This window comes from Oncorhynchus mykiss, chromosome 6, assembly GCF_057628025.1.
Source record: "Oncorhynchus mykiss isolate SJ-2025 chromosome 6, ASM5762802v1, whole genome shotgun sequence".
NCBI classification, from domain to species: Eukaryota; Metazoa; Chordata; class Actinopteri; order Salmoniformes; family Salmonidae; genus Oncorhynchus; species Oncorhynchus mykiss.
The window spans coordinates 55,522,264-55,544,213 of record NC_143027.1 but is presented as its reverse complement, the minus strand read 5'-3'; the positions used below and the strand labels follow the sequence as shown (position 1 = coordinate 55,544,213).

The following is a 21,950-nucleotide window of genomic DNA, read 5'->3' as shown; positions in this document are numbered from 1 at the left end:
AAGTTTGAAATATCCAATAAATGTCGTTCCACTTCATGATTGTGTCCCACTTGTTGTTGATTCTTCACAAAAAAATACAGTTTTATATCTTTATGTTTGAAGCCTGAAATGTGGCAAAAGGTCGCAAAGTTCAAGGGGGCCGAATACTTTCGCAAGGCACTGTATGCAGCAAGACAATCAGTTCAACAGGTACAGCAGGCTTTACAAGGAGATTTGGAGAATATCAGGAAGTGGGTTTGCCAAAACAAACTTGTTTTAAACACCAAGAAAACCAAAGTTATGTTGGTCTGTTCAACTAGGAAAAGGCTAAAACAGCATGGGATACAATTAAGTATGGGAGGAGTACAAACTTTTGGGAGTGCTAGACAACTGCTTATCATGGTCGTCTCAAATAACTAATCCATGTAAAAAAAAATATATATATATTAAAACAGCATGCATAATCAGAAGGATAGCTAAATATTTACCAGGAAAAATTCTAAGGCAAATAACACAAGCATTAATTGAGAGTCAGGTGAACCACTGTTCTGTGGTCTGGGGAAATGCATCATCAAGTGAAGTTAGGAGGCTGCAGAATGCACAGAACAAAGCAGCAAGGATTGTTTTATGTGGAGATATGGTTCTTCTGTTGTCGTCATACGCAATGTTCTTGGTCATCAATCAACAAGATAATTGAAAAAACATGCTTATTTTATTTCATAATATACACCATTTAAAACGGCCAAGTTCTATTCACAACGGTATTCAGTTGGTAAGAGACAGACATTCAGTAAATACTAGGAATAGATTGTCCACCATCTATGCGTTATCCAGACAGAAAAGAGAAATAGACAAAAGAACATTTCGATTTAGAGCAATACAGAAATTGAATAAATTAACTGAGCAAACTAGAAACCTTTCAATAAAAATTTAAACATAATTTTAAAACAATTTAAATATAGTATATAGAAATGTTGTGGGACTATAGTAGATGAAGAATCAATATGTTTTAGATTGAGTATTTATTGGGTCATTATGTTAGTATGTTATCTATGTTTGTAATAGTGTGTTATATGTGAAAGTGTTTTTGTATTATAAATTGTATTTGAATGTTTAAGGACTCTTGGAAGATTAGTCCAAATGGGGACTAAAAGAGATTCAAATCAAATCAAAATCAAAACACACACACCTGGGCAGGTGAGTGCTATGAAGGCCCCAACCATTCCCCTGCTAGTGCAGTATGATCTCCTACATCTATACTTAGGGATTGGGTTCGACTCCAGCCAAAGCCGTAGTGCCTTAGTGTAGAGAGATGAGTGATCAAGTGCTGTACAGAGTTTAGATCCGGTATCATGTTCTGTACCACTAGCCTGGCCATGTGAGAGAATTATGATGACATAGTGGATATAAAGGAAACACACAAAGGCTCTGAGGATGAACTATAGGCACAGGAGTGCGTGTGTGTGTGTGTGTGTGTGTGTGGTCCCAGCCTCGGCCTCGGAACAGGGTGATTGATGGTTGAAATGAGCCCTTATTCAAGTGACCAGATTACGCCTGTAGCCTGGGGGGTTGTGTGTGTGTGTGTGTGTGTGCGTGTGTGCGTGTGTGCGTGTGTGTGTGTGTGTGTGTGTGTGTGTGTGTGTGTGTGTGTGTGTGTGTGTGTGTGTGTGTGTGTGTGTGTGTGTGTGTGTGTGTGTGTGTGGTGATATGGTGGAGCCTCCCTGTGTCTTAACCATTTAAAACAGACACTGATAGCTTAGTCTCCTCCCCTGGCCTTGAATGGTTAACCACCAATGCTAGGTTGCGTTAGCAGCTAACTGATTAAAGCACGTGATATAGGTTTGACCATAGAGGATGAGTTGGCAGGGGGATTCCACGCCCACCTACAGAGTAGTCATTATCTGTGCAAGTGGCAAGGTCACACACACTGCCTTTTAATTAAATGTATCTTCTTAAATTAGATTTTAAACCTAACCTTTTGCCTAACCTTGAATAAAGACCAGAAAAATCCAAATGTTGTTTTCATAAATGTTTACGATATAGTAATCTATCTAGTTGTACTTACAGGTCGACTTACATTTGTCGTTCGTTATCTCATTCCAGTTGTGTAAAGGTGTTTTTATAATATATTATATTCATGTGGAGGAGTAAAAAAAAAAAAAATTATACATCAAATTTTTTGAATTGGTTGAAAGTGAGAGGTTAGCACCTGGTGGTGAAACAGCTATGAAGACCGGAGGTGTTTTGATCCTCGGTTCATGCTGTGGCTTCTAACCTGGGCATGTGAAGTGTGTCTGATGTCGTGCTTTTAGTGAAGTGCTTTCTGGAAGCCCCGGACACGACAACGTGATGTATGAGCCTTCTGATCACTCTGCGTGAGAATGAAGTACCTCAGCCAGCACTGTACACCCACCCCCACCCCTCCCCCTCTCTTACCCTTTCGGCTTCTCTGGCCCCTGGAGATACCCCCCCCCGGTCCAACTTCCCTCACCTCTCGCTCTGACTGGCTTGGGGGTGTGGTGTTCTCTTTGGACCCCTTCTCTTCTAAACCTTACCCCCTCCCCTCTTCACCCCTATCCACCTGGTGCTCTTTAGTAAGCAGACAGCCAGGCAGAGGCAGAGCCTTCAGTGAGTGGGAGCATGAGGAGTTAACAGAAGAAGCCCGCATACCAACACTGAGCACCCACCGAGGGACACACACTAGAAGCACACATGCGGCATATTCACAGATACTTATACACGCGAGAGACATACTTATGCACACACTTAGGTCTAAGTGTATAGACATTACACACACACACACACACACACGCACACGCACGCAAGACAAATAAGGCAGAGTATATGTATGCCAGTTACACTGTTTCTACATATAATATTTGGAACACACACACACACATTCTGATCTGAACGCTTCATTCTGATCTTTATCGAGGGGGATCTTAACTCACCTGGACACGTTTGTTTGAGGTTGGACGCCCGTCATTAAAGATGTGCGAGGCAAAAAGGTAGGTCCCAATGGTGGGTGAACCAGAAAGTTAGATCTGATGATTTTTTTTAACCAATCCAGTTGTCTTATCTGTTTTTAGATGAGTGGGGATAAAGGTGTGTGTGTGTGTGTGTGTGTGTGACTCTGAGATGTCGTCCTGAGTTGCTGAGCATGTAGCACCTCGACGTTGCCATTACCTGGTTTTTAGTGAGAGTGGCACTTCTGCTGTCGCCAGTTGCAGAGTTAGGGTCTATTTATTGTCCCACTGGGTGGGAACTCTGGGCATGAACTGGAAAGCCCTCACACAAAACAAATGGGTCCTTTTTGGTTTAGGCATCGGGAATTCCTTTCCGGAATTGAGTTCATTTCAATGCAATTTGAGCAGAACCCCGGTCAGTAGCCGTATAACATGAGAGGTGAAGCTCAGATGTTTGCGCCGATGTCACCGATTAGCTTTCTGCAGTAAAGCCCATAGATACCAGGTTATTCTAGAGATGTTTATGGAATGACAAAATGCTTCTGAGCGGACATACTGTTCGAGAGTAGGAGACAACCGCCCCTCTGTGTGGCTGTTATTAGATTGAACCACTTCCTATGGGAGTTATTGGTGTACGAAGTAAGAGACCTGGCCAGTTACAGTATCGTCGTCATCCTCCGCCTTCTTGTTCACCTGTTCCCCTCATACAGTGTCTCACCTCTGTGTGTCTCTGAAAAGGGCAAAGGGGACAGGTGGCTTGGAAGAGACTGGTATAATGAGAGGTTGTAGATATGTTATAGACGGGTTGTAGATATGTTATAGAGGGGTTGTAGATATGTTATAGAGAGGTTGTAGATATGTTATAGAGAGGTTGTAGATATGTTATAGAGAGGTTGTAGATATGTGATAGAGAGGTTGTATATATGTTATAGAGAGGTTGTAGATATGTGATAGAGAGGTTGTAGATATGTGATAGAGAGGTTGTAGATATGTTATAGAGGGGTTGTAGATATGTTATAGAGGGGTTGTAGATATGTTATAGAGAGGTTGTAGATATGTGATAGAGAGGTTGAAGATATGTTATAGAGAGGTTGTAGATATGTTATAGAGAGGTTGTAGATATGTTATAGAGAAGTTGTGGATATGTTATAGAGAGGTTGTAGATATGTTATAGAGAGGTTGTAGAGAAGTTGTAGATATGTGATAGAGGTTGTAGATATGTGATGGAGAGGTTGAAGAGGAGTTGTAGATATGTGATAGAGGTTGTAGATATGTGATAGAGGTTGTAGATATGTTATAGAGAGGTTGTAGATATGTTATAAAGAGGTTGTAGATATGTTATAAAGAGGTTGTAGATATGTTATAGAGAGGTTGTGGATATGTTATAGAGAGGTTGTAGATATGTTATAGAGAGGTTGTAGAGGAGTTGTAGATATGTGATAGAGGTTGTAGATATGTGATAGAGAGGTTGAAAAGGAGTTGTAGATATGTGATAGAGGTTGTAGATATGTGATAGAGGTTGTAGATATGTGATAGAGGTTGTAGATATGTGATAGAGGTTGTAGATATGTGATAGAGGTTGTAGATATGTTATAGAGAGGTTGTAGATCTGTTATAGAGAGGTTGTAGATATGTTATAGAGAGGTTGTAGATATGTTATAGAGAGGTTGTAGATATGTTATAGAGAGGTTGTAGATATGTTATAGATAGGTTGTAGAGAAGTTGTAGATATGTGATAGAGAGGTTGAAGAGAAGTTGTGATATGTGATAGAGAGGTTGAAGATATGTTATAGATAGGTTGTAGAGAAGTTGTAGATATGTGATAGAGAGGTTGTAGATATGTGATAGAGAGGTTGAAGATATGTTATAGATAGGTTGTAGAGAAGTTGTAGATATGTGATAGAGAGGTTGTAGAAAGGTCGTACAAAAAACAAGAGCGTTAAGTGTTCAGGGCAGTGTGTTGATAGAGCCTTTAGTGGGACGTTGACAATGCATCTCTGTGCGTTATTCTGTGTCTTTGCTCCTTCTGCAGTTTGTGTCTTCACCATACACGATATGAAAATGGCCTGTCTATGCACAGGCAAAGGGCTATTTTTCACACCACATTGGTTGGTTCAGTTCTTGTGACTCTCCTCAGGATTGGTTATTTTTATTTATTTATTTATTTAACCTTTATTTAACTCGGCAAGTCAGTTAAGAACAAATTCTTATTTTCAATGACAGCCTAGGAACAGTGGGTTAAACTGCCTTGTTCAGGGGCAGAACGACAGATTTGTACCTTGTCAGCTCAGGGATTTGAACTTGCAACCTTTCAGTTACTAGTCCAACACTCTAACCACTAGGCTACGCTGCTCTGACTCCCTGGTATTGTACACTTAGTATATGTACGAGGTGTACTGTATGTGTACAGTCAGTGGTTGTGTGGAAGGTTTAGTGTCGTACCTACACAGAGTTTACCAAACATTAGGAACACCTTCCTAATATTGAGTTGCAAAACCTCCGACAGCCACAATTCATCGGGGCGTGGACTCAACGGGGTGTCGAAAGCAGGACCAGTGCGTCCCACTGTTATGTCAAGTTGGCTGGATGTCCTTTGGGTGGCGGAGCATTGTTGGTACACACGGGAAACTGTTGAGCGAGGAAAAACCCAGCAGAGTTGTGACCTGTTAGATATTACTGCACTGTTGGCGCTAGGATCACAAGCTTAGTGAAGCAGGACTTATGTTATGTTACTAAAATGAAAGGCCGTTTAGTTGCCTAAAATGGCCCGCTATTTTCGGCATTTTGACAATAACCACACTAAATCGTTATTCAAATGACAAAAATGTGACTAAGATTTGATTATATTTGAGTCAAAATGACTAAAACGAGACTGAAATCTGAACAAAAAGAGTGCCAAAATGCACTGGGAAAAACCTCTAGGGGAAGTACTGGTCTAGCTGCACTGGTGTGTACGTTTTGTGTGTGTGTCTTTGTTCTTCTGTGCATGTGCACAGAGCCCCGGTGGTGTGGAGTTCATGCCCGGTCCAGTCGGTCAGCAGCCATTTCATCCTGATTGATGAGACGGGTGCCTGGGACGGACAAACAAGATGGATGTCCTTTCCTCTCCTTGTTGATTTTATTTCGAGCAGGAAGGATCGTCCGTCTCGTTTGTCCAGCCCAGAAAGGGATGGAGTTGTTGGCTTTCTCTGGGGTGTTAGACCAAGGGTTGGTCCATGCTCTGTTTCCTTCTTCCCGGCTTGAAAGCTGACATGATAAACTGTATTCCGTCAAAAGGGATGTGAAACTAATTGTTGGGTTATTTTTGTATTTTTTTTTACGTGAGCTTAGACTTTGGAAACCTTGCGTTATCTAATGTTGACCCATGCCCTTTTCTGTTCTCAGCTACATGACGGACGGCGGTCTGAGTCTGTACACGCGGCGACTCAACCGTCTACCTGACGGCATGGCGGCGGTACGAGAGACCATCCAACGCAACACCTCCACGGGCCAGGGAGACGCTGACAGGTATGACACGACACACACGCACCCATGCCCACACACGCAGACACACACACACACACACACACACACACACACACACACACACACACACACACACACACACACACAGACCATTTCCCTGCATCATTGGGAGATGTTCTTACATTGGGTCAAATTACAAAATGGTTGGATTTGTGTCCTTGTGACCTTGTGACCTTGGAAATAGATAACAGGGAAGCAGTTTGACCTCTTTCTGGGAGAGAGAGAAGGAGGGAAGGGTTTAATGTGGATAATTGACAGCGGGAAATGGATGGAGGCATTACACTATTAAGATAGAGTGTGTGTGTGTGTGTGTGGGGGGGGGGGGGGGAGAAGCGGACGGGTGTGTGAGACCGAAAAGGGCTCCTGTAGGAAGGAGTCGAACCCCATTGATGTTGTTTCTTTGTTGGGTTGGTAAAGCTAAGTAAGACTGCAGCTAATAACTCCTCTCAATCTGCAGGTGTGAGTGATTTCCTGTTCTTCCATCGTTTGACCTCTGTTTCTCCTCCTCTCCTTCTCTCACGCTAAGCCCTCACCTCTTCCCCTCTCCTCCCTCACCTCCTAACCCCCAGAGGTGAGGGATGAAAGCGTCCAGTCTCTCTCCTCTTCTCACCATGCACTGGCCCATCTTGACCTTTCGACCTTGCCTCGCTACCACCCATATCTTTCTCACCTCTGCCCTTCACCTTTCATTAAGGTCTTAGAGAAACCCCTGAAAGGTGTGTGTGAGAGAAAGCTTTTTCATATTGGTTGTTGATGAGAGAGAGAGAGAGGGAAAGAGAGAGAGAGAGAGAGAGAGCGAGAGCGAGAGAATAACTCAACCACATTTGAAGACCTATAACCAGACCTATGGGCCACCTAGAACCCCAACTATAGATTCATCATGAGGCAGGCGGTGAGGAACAAACACCATTGTGACTACAACTCCTATTTACTTGTATTTATTTCCCTTTTGTACTTTAACAATTTGCATAGCGTTACAACACTGTAAACACAGAAGTAAATCAACAACAGAATGGCTTCAACAGAAGAAAATACGCCTTCTGGAGTTGCCCGAGTCCTGACATTACAGTTGTGTGTATTTATAGTAAGACATAGAATCAGTAGTGTTTATTTTTTACTTTAATCTATCAGGGATGTTATTTTGTTAATAGTGCATTAATACTTGTGCCAGTAGTCTTTCTCTGTTGGTAGTCCCGACTGATCTTCAAAGAGCGTTCCACTCCTTTCTGGGGAAAAAATGCAGAGAGGTGGAGGGTTGGGGGAAGGAAAGGAGGGAGGGGGTAGGGGCTACACATGGAGAAGCCCCCCCCTGAAGGAATGTCTGATAAATGTGGTTACTGGTTTTGGTTTGCATTAATTGGGAGAGATGGAAAGTGGTGGATAACTGCGTTAGCATAATATAGCAGGGCTGAAGTGGCTTCAGGGTAAAGTGTGTGTGCGTGCGTGTGTGTGTGTGTGGTGTGGGGGGGGGGGGGGGGGGGGGGGGGCGCGGGTTCTCAAATGAGATCAGTCTAATTTAATAGATGACTGGGGGGTTAATGGAGCTGATTTGGGCAGATGGGGAGTTGGATTTGACACCTGAGCATCTTACTATGCCTAGTGTGTGTGTGTTTGTGTCTGCATGTGGCAGCCTGCTTGTGTGTGTGTGTGTGTGTGGGTGTGTGTGTGTGTGTGTGTGTGTGTGTGGGTGTGTGTGGGTGTGTGTGGGTGTGTGTGGGTGTGTGTGGGTGGGTGGGTGTGTGTGTGGGTGTGTGTGAGTGTGTGTGTAGTTGCAGTGTAAGTTTCACGAGCCCTGACAGAGAGTTCGCATCAGCTCCTTAGTTGGCCGCTCTGTAACGGGCTGTGGTAGACCACTGGATTGGAGACCTATAAAACAGATCAGCTTATAACGTCTTAATGATGCTGCTATGAATACCAGCGTCTTTGTCTGCCGTTAGGGCCCAGTCAGCGATAGGGTTGGGGGTTGGGGTGTCAAATATCACCATGGCAATGGGATAAAAGCCTTGTGACCTCTGGCTAAGGGGTCAAGAGCTTCAAAGTGTCATAGTGCACAGGGGGGGGAGGGGGGTTGGAAAATTCTCCTAAAGACAGGAGATTCTGACTCAAGAACTAGAGTATTTACTGCAGTGGACTCCAACCCTGGTTCTGGAGAGCTACAGATGGGCAGGCTTTTGTTTCAGCCCAGCACTAACATGAATGATTCAAACTCGTCGAGGCACTGGTGAATGCTGTCGTTGACGACGTGAATCCGGTGTTTCATTGCTGAGTTGGAGCAAAAGCCGGTATATTCTGTAGCTCGCCAGGACAGCGACGGTGTTTGTGAGAATATGATTTTGTATAGTGATTCCTGATAAAGGAACAACAACACCTCAAATCAGAAGGTGACGAAGGGATAGTCACTACAACTGCCACTGTTTTGACTCTCAAATGTATGCAAATACCAGTTCAAACGGCCACTATCGTCACCAAAGACTCCCTTTTAGTTACGGGACAACACAGACCCGTAGCGACAACAGACTGAGAGTGTCAGATCGGAGGAATGTGTTTGTGTCTTTCCGCTCTCATTTCATTTCGCGGCCAGAGAATGAGGAAGTAACGCGACTGTGACAATCCGTCCGCTGATTTCAATTCCTTTTGTCCAACCAGACAAAGAGACACTCTTTTCTGCGGTGTGTATGTGTGTGACACTCTTTTCTGTGGTGTGTGTGTGTGTGTGTGTGTGTGTGTGCAGCCTAAGGAGTTACAGTTATTTACAGCACCCTCTCAACACCCCAGCCCCCTGAAGACCACAGCAACCCCAATGCCCATTTCCGTACCTGTCTGGACTTGACTAGGCCTCTCGGGCAATTGAGAAGGAGCGAGGTTCTCTGGTAAAGGTTACATCTGGCAGTAAAACGGATGGACAGAATAGCTTCCTCTCTCTCTCCCTCGTTCTCTCTTCCTCTCTTTTCGCTCTCCTTAGAGGAATCTTCGTTCCCCCTTTTGCTCTCCCTCCTCTTTCCTCTCTCTCTCTCTCTCCTCTTTCCTCTGTCTCTCCCTCCTCTTTCCTCGGTCTCTCCCTCCTCTTTCCTCTGTCTCTCCCTCCTCTTTCCTCGGTCTCTCCCTCCTCTTTCCTCTGTCTCTCCCTCCTCTTTCCTCTGTCTCTCCCTCCTCTTTCCTCTGTCTCTCCCTCGTCTCTCTCTCTCTCCCTCCTCTTTCCTCTGTCTCTCCCTCCTCTTTCCTCTGTCTCTCCCTCCTCTTTCCTTTGTCTCTCCCTCCTCTTTCCTCTGTCTCTCCCTCCTCTTTCCTCGGTCTCTCCCTCCTCTTTCCTCGGTCTCTCCCTCCTCTTTCCTCTGTCTCTCCCTCCTCTTTCCTCTCTCTCTCTCTCTCCTCTTTCCTCTGTCTCTCCCTCCTCTTTCCTCGGTCTCTCCCTCCTCTTTCCTCTGTCTTTCCCTCCTCTTTCCTCTCTCTCTCCCTCCTCTTTCCTCTGTCTCTCCCTCTTATTTCCTCTCTCTCCCTCCTCTTTCCTCTGTCTCTCCCTCCTCTTCCCCCCGCCCTCTCGCTCTCTCTCTCTCTCTCTCGTGTGGTGTCTGTTTCCCTCTCTCCAGCGAAGAGGATGCTGTGGTTTTGCTCCGGGCTCTAAACATGTACAATCTTTTCTCCTTTCTCTCCCTCTCTCCTGTCATTTCATGAACCACCGATCAGGTTTCTCTGATAACCAGGGAGGCCTTTTTGCGTGCTAATACACTGCGCGCGCATGTGTGTTAAACCCAGTGCCCCCAAATAACATTTTTCTGTGTCTCGTGCTTAGACTGTTCACGTAACGTCGCAAACTAGGATCAGATCCGATATCAAACCTCCAAAGTATTCCGGGGGTGTTAATTTTGAGAGTCTCATGATTCCGGCAGCACGTGGGCTCTGGTCTGGAATACCAGGAGTGTTTGGATAGTGAGGCAAGAGGAGAAGATGGGTTTGTTACTGGCCTAATACTATCCTAATGCTATCCCAATGCTATCCCAATGCTATCATCGGTGTGTCTTTGTGTCTGGGTGTGGGTGTTATCCGTGGTATTTTCACCTGATGGCGCTGCTACTGACAGTTTTCTACATTCTGTGGTTATCTATGGTTGGAGTAGTGAATATCGGACACGGCAAAGTCTGTAGTCAGTGTTTTTGGAAGCACTTACTTTGGTTTGATTAGTTTGATTGGTTTGATTAGCTTGATTAGTTTGATTGGTTTGATTAGTTTGATTAGCTTGATTAGTTTGATTGGTTTGATTAGTTTGAGTGGTTTGATTGATTGGTTTGTTTGATTGATTGGTTTGATTGGTTAGTTTGGTTTGACTAGCTTGATTGGTTTGATTTGTTTGATTGATTGGTTTGATTGGTTAGTTTGGTTTGACTAGCTTGATTGGTTTGATTGATTGTTTGATTGGTTTGATTCGTTTAATTGTTTGAATAGATTGATTGGTTTTGATTGATTGGTTTGATTAGTTATGACTGTTTGATTGGTTTGATTGATTTGAATGGTTTGATTGGTTTAATGGTTTGATTGGTTTGATTAGTTTCATTGGTTTAATGGTTTGATTGGTTTAATGGTTTGATTGATTGGTTTGATTTGTTTGATTGATTGGTTTGATTGGTTAGTTTGGTTTGACTAGCTTGATTGGTTTGATTGATTGTTTGATTGGTTTGATTGGTTTAATTGTTTGAATAGATTGATTGGTTTTGATTGATTGGTTTGATTAGTTATGATTGTTTGATTGGTTTGATTGATTTGATTGGTTTGATTCGTTTAATTGTTTGATTGGTTTGATTAGTTTCATTTGTTTAATGGTTTGATTGGTTTGACTGGTTTGATTAGTTTGATTGGTTTGATTGGTTTAATGGTTTGACTGGTTTGATTAGTTTGATTGGTTTAATGGTTTGATTAGTTTGATTGGTTTAATGGTTTGACTGGTTTGATTGGTTTGACTGGTTTGACTGGTTTGATTGGTTTGACTGGTTTGATTGGTTTGACTGGTTTGATTAGTTTGACTGGTTTGATTGGTTTGATTAGTTTGATTGGTTTAATGGTTTGATTAGTTTGATTGGTTTAATGGTTTGATTGGTTTGACTGGTTTGACTGGTTTGATTAGTTTGATTAGTTAGACTGGTTTGATTAGTTTGATTGGTTTGACTGGTTTGATTAGTTTGATTTGTTTGATTAGTTTGATTTGTTTGATTAGTTTGACTGGTTTGATTAGTTTGATTAGTTAGACTGGTTTGATTAGTTTGATTGGTTTGACTGGTTTGATTAGTTTGATTGGTTTGACTGGTTTGATTAGTTTGATTTGTTTGACTGGTTTGATTAGTTTGATTTGTTTGACTGGTTTGATTAGTTTGATTGGTTTGATTAGTTTGATTGGTTTGACTGGTTTGATTAGTTTGATTTGTTTGACTGGTTTGATTAGTTTGATTTGTTTGACTGGTTTGATTAGTTTGATTGGTTTGACTGGTTTGATTGGTTTGACTGGTTTGATTAGTTAGACTGGTTTGATTAGTTTGACTGGTTTGATTGGTTTGATTAGTTTGTCTGGTTTGATTCGTTTGACTGGTTTGATTAGGTTGATTGGTTTGATTAGTTTGATTGGTTTGATTAGTTTGATTAGTTTGACCGGTTTGATTAGTTTGACCGGTTTGATTAGTTTGACTAGTTTGATTGGTTTGATTAGTTTGACTGGTTTGACTGGTTTCATTAGTTTGACTGGTTTGACTGGTTTGATTAGTTTGACTGGTTTGATTCGTTTGATTGGTTTGATTAGTTTGACTGGTTTGATTAGTTTGACTGGTTTGATTAGTTTGACCGGTTTGACTGGTTTGATTAGTTTGATTGGTTTGATTAGTTTGACTGGTTTGATTAGTTTGACTGGTTTGACTGGTTTGATTAGTTTGACTGGTTTGATTAGTTTGACTGGTTTGATTAGTTTGACTGGTTTGACTGGTTTGATTAGTTTGACTGGTTTGATTAGTTTGATTGGTTTGATTAGTTTGACTGGTTTGATTAGTTTGACTGGTTTGATTAGTTTGATTAGTTTGACTGGTTTGATTAGTTTGATTAGTTTGACTGGTTTGATTAGTTTGATTAGTTTGACTGGTTTGAATAGTTTGACTAGTTTGATTAGTTTGACCGGTTTGATTAGTTTGACTGGTTTGACTGGTTTGACTGGTTTGATTAGTTTGACTGGTTTGATTAGTGTGACTGGTTTGATTAGTTTGACCGGTTTGATTAGTTTGACTGGTTTGACTGGTTTGACTGGTTTGATTAGTTTGACTGGTTTGATTAGTGTGACTGGTTTGACTGGTTTGATTAGTTTGACTGGTTTGACTGGTTTGACTGGTTTGATTAGTTTGACTGGTTTGATTAGTGTGACTGGTTTGACTGGTTTGATTAGTTTGACTGGTTTGATTAGTTTGACTGGTTTGATTAGTTTGACTGGTTTGATTAGTTTGACTGGTTTGATTGGTTTGACTGGTTTGATTAGTTTGACTGGTTTGATTAGTTTGACTGGTTTGATTAGTTTGATTAGTTTGACTGGTTTGATTAGTGTGACTGGTTTGATTAGTTTGACTGGTTTGATTAGTTTGACTGGTTTGATTAGTTTGATTAGTTTGACTGGTTTGATTAGTGTGACTGGTTTGATTAGTTTGATTAGTTTGACTGGTTTGATTAGTTTGACTGGTTTGATTAGTTTGATTAGTTTGACTGGTTTGATTAGTGTGACTGGTTTGATTAGTTTGATTAGTTTGACTGGTTTGACTGGTTTGATTAGTTTGATTAGTTTGACCGGTTTGATTAGTTTGACTGGTTTGATTAGTTTGATTAGTTTGATTAGTTTGATTAGTGTGACTGGTTTGATTAGTGTGACTGGTTTGATTAGTTTGATTAGTTTGACTGGTTTGATTAGTTTGATTAGTTTGACTGGTTTGATTAGTGTGACTGGTTTGATTAGTTTGACTGGTTTGATTAGTGTGACTGGTTTGACTGGTTTGACTGGTTTGATTAGTGTGACTGGTTTGATTGGTTTGACTGGTTTGATTAGTGTGACTGGTTTGATTAGTTTGACTGGTTTGATTAGTTTGATTGGTTTGACTGGTTTGATTAGTTTGATTAGTTTGATTAGTGTGACTGGTTTGACTGGTTTGATTAGTTTGACTGGTTTGATTAGTTTGACTGGTTTGATTAGTTTGACTGGTTTGATTAGTTTGATTGGTTTGACTGGTTTGATTAGTTTGATTAGTTTGATTAGTTTGATTGGTTTGACTGGTTTGATTAGTTTGATTGGTTTGACTGGTTTGATTAGTGTGACTGGTTTGATTGGTTTGACTGGTTTGATTAGTGTGACTGGTTTGATTAGTTTGACTGGTTTGATTAGTTTGATTGGTTTGACTGGTTTGATTAGTTTGATTAGTTTGATTAGTGTGACTGGTTTGACTGGTTTGATTAGTTTGACCGGTTTGATTAGTTTGACTGGTTTGATTAGTTTGACTGGTTTGATTAGTTTGACTGGTTTGATTAGTTTGATTAGTTTGATTAGTTTGATTAGTGTGAATGGTTTGATTAGTGTGACTGGTTTGATTAGTTTGATTAGTTTGACTGGTTTGATTAGTTTGATTAGTTTGACTGGTTTGATTAGTGTGACTGGTTTGATTAGTTTGACTGGTTTGATTAGTGTGACTGGTTTGACTGGTTTGACTGGTTTGATTAGTGTGACTGGTTTGATTGGTTTGACTGGTTTGATTAGTGTGACTGGTTTGACTGGTTTGATTAGTTTGATTGGTTTGACTGGTTTGATTAGTTTGATTAGTGTGACTGGTTTGATTAGTTTGACTGGTTTGATTAGTTTGACTGGTTTGATTAGTTTGACTGGTTTGATTAGTTTGATTAGTTTGATTAGTTTGATTGGTTTGACTGGTTTGATTAGTTTGATTAGTTTGATTAGTTTGATTGGTTTGACTGGTTTGATTAGTTTGATTGGTTTGACTGGTTTGATTAGTTTGATTGGTTTGACTGGTTTGATTAGTTTGATTGGTTTGACTGGTTTGATTAGTTTGATTAGTTTGATTAGTGTGACTGGTTTGATTAGTGTGACTGGTTTGATTAGTTTGATTAGTTTGACTGGTTTGATTAGTTTGATTAGTTTGACTGGTTTGATTAGTTTGACTGGTTTGATTAGTTTGACTGGTTTGATTAGTTTCATTAGTTTGATTAGTTTGACTGGTTTGATTAGTTTGATTAGTTTGACTGGTTTGATTAGTTTGACTGGTTTGATTAGTGTGACTGGTTTGATTAGTTTGATTAGTTTGACTGGTTTGATTAGTTTGATTAGTTTGACTGGTTTGATTAGTGTGACTGGTTTGACTGGTTTGATTAGTTTGACCGGTTTGATTAGTTTGACTGGTTTGATTAGTTTGAGTAGTTTGACCGGTTTGATTAGTTTGACTGGTTTGATTAGTTTGACTGGTTTGATTAGTGTGACTGGTTTGACTGGTTTGATTAGTTTGATTAGTTTGACCGGTTTGATTAGTTTGACTGGTTTGATTAGTTTGATTAGTTTGACCGGTTTGATTAGTTTGACTGGTTTGATTAGTTTGATTGGTTTGATTAGTTTGATTAGTTTGACCGGTTTGATTAGTTTGACTGGTTTGATTAGTTTGACTGGTTTGATTAGTTTGACTGGTTTGATTAGTTTGACTGGTTTGATTAGTTTGACTGGTTTGATTAGTTTGATTGGTTTGATTAGTTTGATTAGTTTGACTGGTTTGATTAGTTTGATTAGTTTGATTAGTTTGACTGGTTTGATTAGTTTGACTGGTTTGATTAGTTTGACTGGTTTGATTAGTTTGATTAGTTTGATTAGTTTGACTGGTTTGACTGGTTTGATTAGTTTGACTGGTTTGATTAGTTTACTGGTTTGATTAGTTTGATTGGTTTGACTGGTTTGACTGGTTTGATTAGTTTGACTGGTTTGATTAGTTTGACTGGTTTGATTAGTTTGACTGGTTTGATTAGTTTGATTAGTTTGACTGGTTTGACTGGTTTGATTAGTTTGACTGGTTTGATTAGTTTGACTGGTTTGATTAGTTTGACTGGTTTGATTAGTTTGACTGGTTTGATTAGTTTGATTAGTTTGACTGGTTTGACTGGTTTGATTAGTTTGACTGGTTTGATTAGTTTGACTGGTTTGATTAGTTTGACTGGTTTGATTAGTTTGATTGGTTTGATTAGTTTGATTAGTTTGACTGGTTTGATTAGTTTGATTAGTTTGATTAGTTTGACTGGTTTGATTAGTTTGACTGGTTTGATTAGTTTGACTGGTTTGATTAGTTTGACTGGTTTGATTAGTTTGATTAGTTTGATTAGTTTGACTGGTTTGACTGGTTTGATTAGTTTGATTAGTTTGATTAGTTTGACCGGTTTGATTAGTTTGATTAGTTTGATTAGTTTGACTGGTTTGATTAGTTTGACCGGTTTGATTAGTTTGACTGGTTTGATTAGTTTGATTGGTTTGATTAGTTTGATTAGTTTGACTGGTTTGATTAGTTTGATTAGTTTGATTATTTTGACTGGTTTGATTAGTTTGACTGGTTTGATTAGTTTGACTGGTTTGATTAGTTTGACTGGTTTGATTAGTTTGACTGGTTTGATTAGTTTGACTGGTTTGATTAGTTTGACTGGTTTGATTAGTTTGATTAGTTTGATTAGTTTGACTAGTTTGACTAGTTTGATTAGTTTGACTGGTTTGATTAGTTTGACTGGTTTGATTAGTTTGACTGGTTTGATTAGTTTGATTAGTTTGATTAGTTTGACTGGTTTGACTGGTTTGATTAGTTTGACTGGTTTGATTAGTTTGACTGGTTTGATTAGTTTGACTGGTTTGATTAGTTTGATTAGTTTGATTAGTTTGACTGGTTTGATTAGTTTGACTGGTTTGATTAGTTTGATTAGTTTGATTAGTTTGACTGGTTTGATTAGTTTGACTGGTTTGATTAGTTTGACTGGTTTGATTAGTTTGACTGGTTTGATTAGTTTGATTAGTTTGACTGGTTTGATTAGTTTGATTAGTTTGATTAGTTTGACTGGTTTGATTAGTTTGACTGGTTTGACTGGTTTGATTAGCTGATGAATGGATAAAGGATCACTCACACATTTTGTCTGCTTCAAGGCTTCTCTCTGGCTCTCTCTTCCGCAGTCTCTCTCTCACACACACACACACACACACACACACACACACACACACACACACACACACACACACACACACACACACACACACACGTCTTGATTTATACATGGAACGCAAAATGCTATAACTCCCCTTTAGCCATGTTTTATGCAGAGCAGCACGTTCCTGTTTCCCCTGTGACGTGTCTTTGTCATCACATATAACGCTGCTCTGAAACGCTCGCGGCATACTAGAGCAGTCTCAACATCATAGTCCACGCGCACACACACACACACAGACGCACGCATTCATACACACACACACACACACACACACAGACGCACACACACACAGACGCACGCATTCATACACACACACACACACACACAGACGCACGCATGCATACACACACACCAGAGCAGTCTCAACATCATAGTCCACGCGCGCGCACACACACACACACACAGACGCACGCATTCATACACACACACACACCAGAGCAGTCTCAACCCCGCGGTCGATAAGATGACAGGAGTCTAAACTCCACACAGTGTGTGATATCTGGAGCTTCACTTTGAATGTTGAGCTTTCAGCTGAACTATTTGCCCAAGTCACTGATTCCCCCCCCCCCCAAACACACACGCACGTACCCCAGCTGCGGAAGTGCCCCTGAACTCCTGAGCACACACACCCTGGCCTTCTCCGGTGTGTGGGAGGGTATGGGATTAGACCAGGTCATAGGTCATAATTCAGATAGAGAGAGACTCCTAGGAGAGTGTACTGATGTAGTTGTAGCCATGGATACTGGTGCATCTATGGACCCTCTCTTCCCCCTGGGCTTTCCCTCTGTCAGAAAGAGAGAGAGAGAGAGGATACAACTGGTACAAAGAGGGAGAAATATAGAGAAGGAAACTTACATTGACAAAAAGAGAAGGGAAAGATAGACAATAGGGTTTAACAAGTTGTAGTGGAGGAGGAGAATCTGAGACGTGTGTGTGTGTGTGTGTGTGTGGGTGAGCGAGATAGAGACTCCTAGGAGAGTGTACTGATGTAGTTGTAGCCATGGATACTGGTGCATCTATGGACCCCTTCTTCCCCCTGGGTTTTCCCTCTGTCACCAGCACACCTGCCTCGCCCCTGGACACACACACACACACACACGCACACACACACACACATAGAGGGTGTGGTTCTTACACGCAGGGAGAGCGAGGACGTTTTCAGTTATCTCCTTCGCTCTCTCTCTCTCTCACACACACACACACACACACTCTGCTGTAATGGTCTATGCCTTTGTTTCCGACTGGCTGACTGTTATTGGATTAGTGCTCAGGGAAGTGGTGTTGAGTCTTGCTGTGCCACAGAGAGTGGCAGGGATCTCAGCCCTGGGACATACTGACTGCCTGCCATCAGGCCACTGCATCACAGTGGCTGTCTTCTATTCGGGAGTGTGATCAGAAGAGCGTAGAGAGCATAGAGAGCGTAGAGAGAGCGTAGAGAGAGAGTAGAGAGAGAGAGAGAGAGAGAGAAAACTTCCATCCACTGCCATGTGGATATTGGTTCTGAGTAACAGACCGTGTTGGACAACCTGAACTGGTTGGCTTGGGATTCTGCTGTGAGGGGTTGCTGAGCCCCTCCTGCTCTCTCGGCCTGCGTAACGTGGTAAAGGGTAAGTGATACCCCCTCTCCCCCACGGGGGGGTTTGATAGACATTTTGTTGAAGGCGGGGGGGGGGGTAAAAATGTGCGGAGTGGTGGGACCCAAGATAACAGGATTCATGTGATTCTCCACACTTAGTACACACAAACACACACATACAGACACGTACACACACAGACACCTTGTGTCCCCTTTAGCCAGTTAAAGTGAGGACTGGAGAAATGAGATGAGGTAGTTCACAGTGTGTGTATGGTCTGGTGTGTGTGTGTGTCTTCTGTCAATGTGAAATTCCACACTATGTCTGCCTCCCACTGGGTCCTTTCGATCAGTGTGTGTGCGGTTTGTGATTGTGTATGTGTGTGCGGTTTGTGATTGTGTATGTGTGTGCGGTTTGTGATTGTGTGTGCGTGTATGTGTGTGCGGTTTGTGATTGTGTATGTGTGTGCGGTTTGTGATTGTGTGTGTGGTTTGTGATTGTGTATGTGTGTGCGGTTTGTGATTGTGTGTGTGTGCGGTTTGTGATTGTGTATGTGTGTGCGGTTTGTGTGCGTGTTTGTGTGCGTGTATGTGTGTGAGGTTTGTGATTGTGTATGTGTGTGTGGTTTGTGATTGTGTATGTGTGTGCGGTTTGTGATTGTGTATGTGTGTGCGGTTTGATTGTGTATGTGTGTGCGGTTTGTGATTGTGTATGTGTGTGCGGTTTGTGATTGTGTGTGCGGTTTGTGATTGTGTATGTGTGTGCGGTTTGTGATTGTGTGTGCGGTTTGTGATTGTGTATGTGTGTGCGGTTTGTGATTGTGTGTGCGGTTTGTGATTGTGTATGTGTGTGCGGTTTGTGATTGTGTATGTGTGTGTGGTTTGTGATTGTGTATGTGTGTGAGGTTTGTGATTGTGTATGTGTGTACGGTTTGTGATTGTGTATGTGTGTGCGGTTTGTGATTGTGTGTGCGTGTTTGTGTGCGTGTATGTGTGTGCGGTTTGTGATTGTGTATGTGTGTGCGGTTTGTGATTGTGTATGTGTGTGCGGTTTGTGATTGTGTATGTGTGTGAGGTTTGTGATTGTGTATGTGTGTGCGGTTTGTGATTGTGTATGTGTGTGCGGTTTGTGATTGTGTATGTGTGTGTGGTTTGTGATTGTGTATGTGTGTGCGGTTTGTGATTGTGTATGTGTGTGAGGTTTGTGATTGTGTATGTGTGTGCGGTTTGTGATTGTGTGTGCGGTTTGTGATTGTGTATGTGTGTGCGGTTTGTGATTGTGCGGTTTGTGATTGTGTATGTGTGTGTGGTTTGTGATTGTGTATGTGTGTGCGGTTTGTGATTGTGTATGTGTGTGAGGTTTGTGATTGTGTATGTGTGTGCGGTTTGTGATTGTGTATGTGTGTGAGGTTTGTGATTGTGTATGTGTGTGCGGTTTGTGATTGTGTATGTGTGTGCGGTTTGTGATTGTGTATGTGTGTGCGGTTTGTGATTGTGTATGTGTGTGTGGTTTGTGATTGTGTATGTGTGTGCGGTTTGTGATTGTGTATGTGTGTGAGGTTTGTGATTGTGTATGTGTGTGCGGTTTGTGATTGTGTATGTGTGTGCGGTTTGTGATTGTGTATGTGTGTACGGTTTGTGATTGTGTATGTGTGTGCGGTTTGTGTGCGTGTCTGCGTGCGGCGGTGTGTCTCCCACATCTGTATTGGGCGTATTCATTTTATGGATCAGGGTAAGTCAGTTGACTCATAGCAGAGAGAGCGAGAGAAAGGGGTGTTTGTGTGAGAATATAACATGCGTTTACTCAAGCTCGAAAGATGAGAATTGAGGCTAGGGTGAGTAAGAGAAAGAGAGAACCAAAGAGAGACTAGAGGAAGAGGTGCATTCCTGACCCTGCAGTCCAGTCGTCCAGTCGTCGTGTCTTTTCTCCGCGCTGCGGGATCAGCTGTGTCATTTCGCCACCACACAACTCCGGCCCAGAATGTCCACAAGGAGAAGGAATGCACCGAGTCCCGTCCGAGATCCTCTCCACCTCTCCTTTACCCTCTCTCTTGCCCCGTGCCTCCCCATTCTCTACCTCTCCCCTACCCCCCCCCCCCCCGCCCATTCACTTCACTTCCTCACTCTCCCCCTCCCTCACCCTGTATCTCTCTCCCATTTCCCCCTCACTCCCTCCCCTATTCTCACACCCAATCCCCAGGGTCCTGTTCAAACTGCCCTCCCCCTTTCCCACCTTACCCCCCCGTCTCCCTCACTCCTCCCTGTGTAGAGAGGGGCCAGAGGGGGACAGAGGGACAGCCCAAAAAAAGTGGTTGTGTGTACAGTCAGCTCAGTCAATACACACACACAGCCCAGGCCCAAACACATACTTTAGATACCACACACACACACACACACACACACACACACACACACACACACACACACACACACACACACACACACACACACACACACACTGGTTTGTGTTCCTACTGGCTGTCTACACTAAAGGATAGGTTTGGATGAGGTTTGGGGTCAGGGTTAGTTTGGAGATTAAGTCTCGTAGCGGTGCAGCCAAGCTAGAGTTCTCATGATGGGGCACTTCTAAAAACACATCTGGTTTGTTTCTGCCCGTGGCTGACATCGCGGCTGTCGGGGTATACGACAGACTGAAACGTCCTCTCAAGGCTCTTTTTCTCATCCTTGACTTTGTTCCCCATAAAACAAACTATCCGCCTTTGAATGCATTAGCAGTGCGACGGATTAATGGGGTTTATAGTACGCGCGCCCGTCCAGGTACGCTTGTCTCTTGAGTGTGTAAGCCTCACCTGTCTCCTTCCCCCATGATATCATCTGTGGCCACACACCCGTCGGGGATGAGCTCATGTCTAGCGTGTAACCCCGTGTCCCATCCACTCACGCGGTCTCCAACAGCAGTCTACAGGGCGAGTCATCTGATCCTACGACAGTCTGAGTAACAGTAGCTCCCCCTTAAACAGAGGAACTTCCTCGTTGTCCAGAGGTTATTGTCTACGTCTGAGCGTGTATGTGTGCGCGCGCGTGCATCATTTTTAGGATTTATGTTGTTGTTGTTGTTGTACTTTTACCCCCTTTTTCGCCCCAATTTCGTGATATCCAATTGGTAGTTACAGTCTTGTCCCATCGCTGCAACTCCCCTACGGACTCAGGAGAGGTGAAGCGCAAATGTATGTAAGAGTTGGAGCGAGCTGAGCCGGGTAACAATATGGGCAGAACTAAAAACACACTTCCCCAGAGACACATATATAATAAGAAAAACTCAACAAACAGAGAACAACTTAAACAGAAGGTTTTCTCAGGACGCTGTCGGACACTCCCGTGGGTCCAGCCCCAACGGCAGCATTTTCTCATTGGTCAGCGGTCCCGGTTGAAAAACAGCAGGGTTTATGACCCCTGGCCTGTGTGTGAAAACAGAGGGCTATCTTAAGGGACACAGTGGAGAAACTAAGGCGGTAGCCCAGGAATGTGTTGATTTGGGTCAGGACAGCGAGTCAGTTCCTTCACCTGCTGTCCCTCTCTCCCCTGCTGTCTCTCTCTCTGTCTCTTTCTCTCTCTCACCTTCTGTCTACAGATTTTCATATCGTCACACTGTTCTTCTGCCATCCCGGGATTTACTGTATTACCGGCATAGCACACAAGGG

At 42.4% G+C, this 21,950-nt stretch overlaps 1 protein-coding gene and 1 long non-coding RNA gene across 13 annotated transcripts in view; one reads left to right on the top strand and one right to left on the bottom strand.

Annotated features, from left to right (window-relative positions):
- Positions 1-21,950, top strand: part of LOC110526168 (neuron navigator 2) — a 343,510-nt gene that overhangs the window by 277,348 nt on the left and 44,212 nt on the right. For 9 of the 12 annotated variants that reach the window (XM_090238216.1, XM_090238215.1, XM_090238214.1 and 6 more), the window contains one exon: positions 6,330-6,452. In XM_090238216.1, the coding sequence (XP_090094342.1) occupies positions 6,330-6,452 (123 nt within the window). Of the gene's footprint in view, positions 1-2,565; positions 2,988-6,329; positions 6,453-21,950 lie in introns of those variants that run through there. The other 3 variants (XM_090238223.1, XM_090238222.1, XM_090238220.1) reach the window with 1 other exon arrangement.
- Positions 1-21,950, bottom strand: part of LOC149982929 (uncharacterized) — a 216,261-nt gene that overhangs the window by 171,733 nt on the left and 22,578 nt on the right. The gene's annotated exons all lie outside the window — the stretch shown is intronic.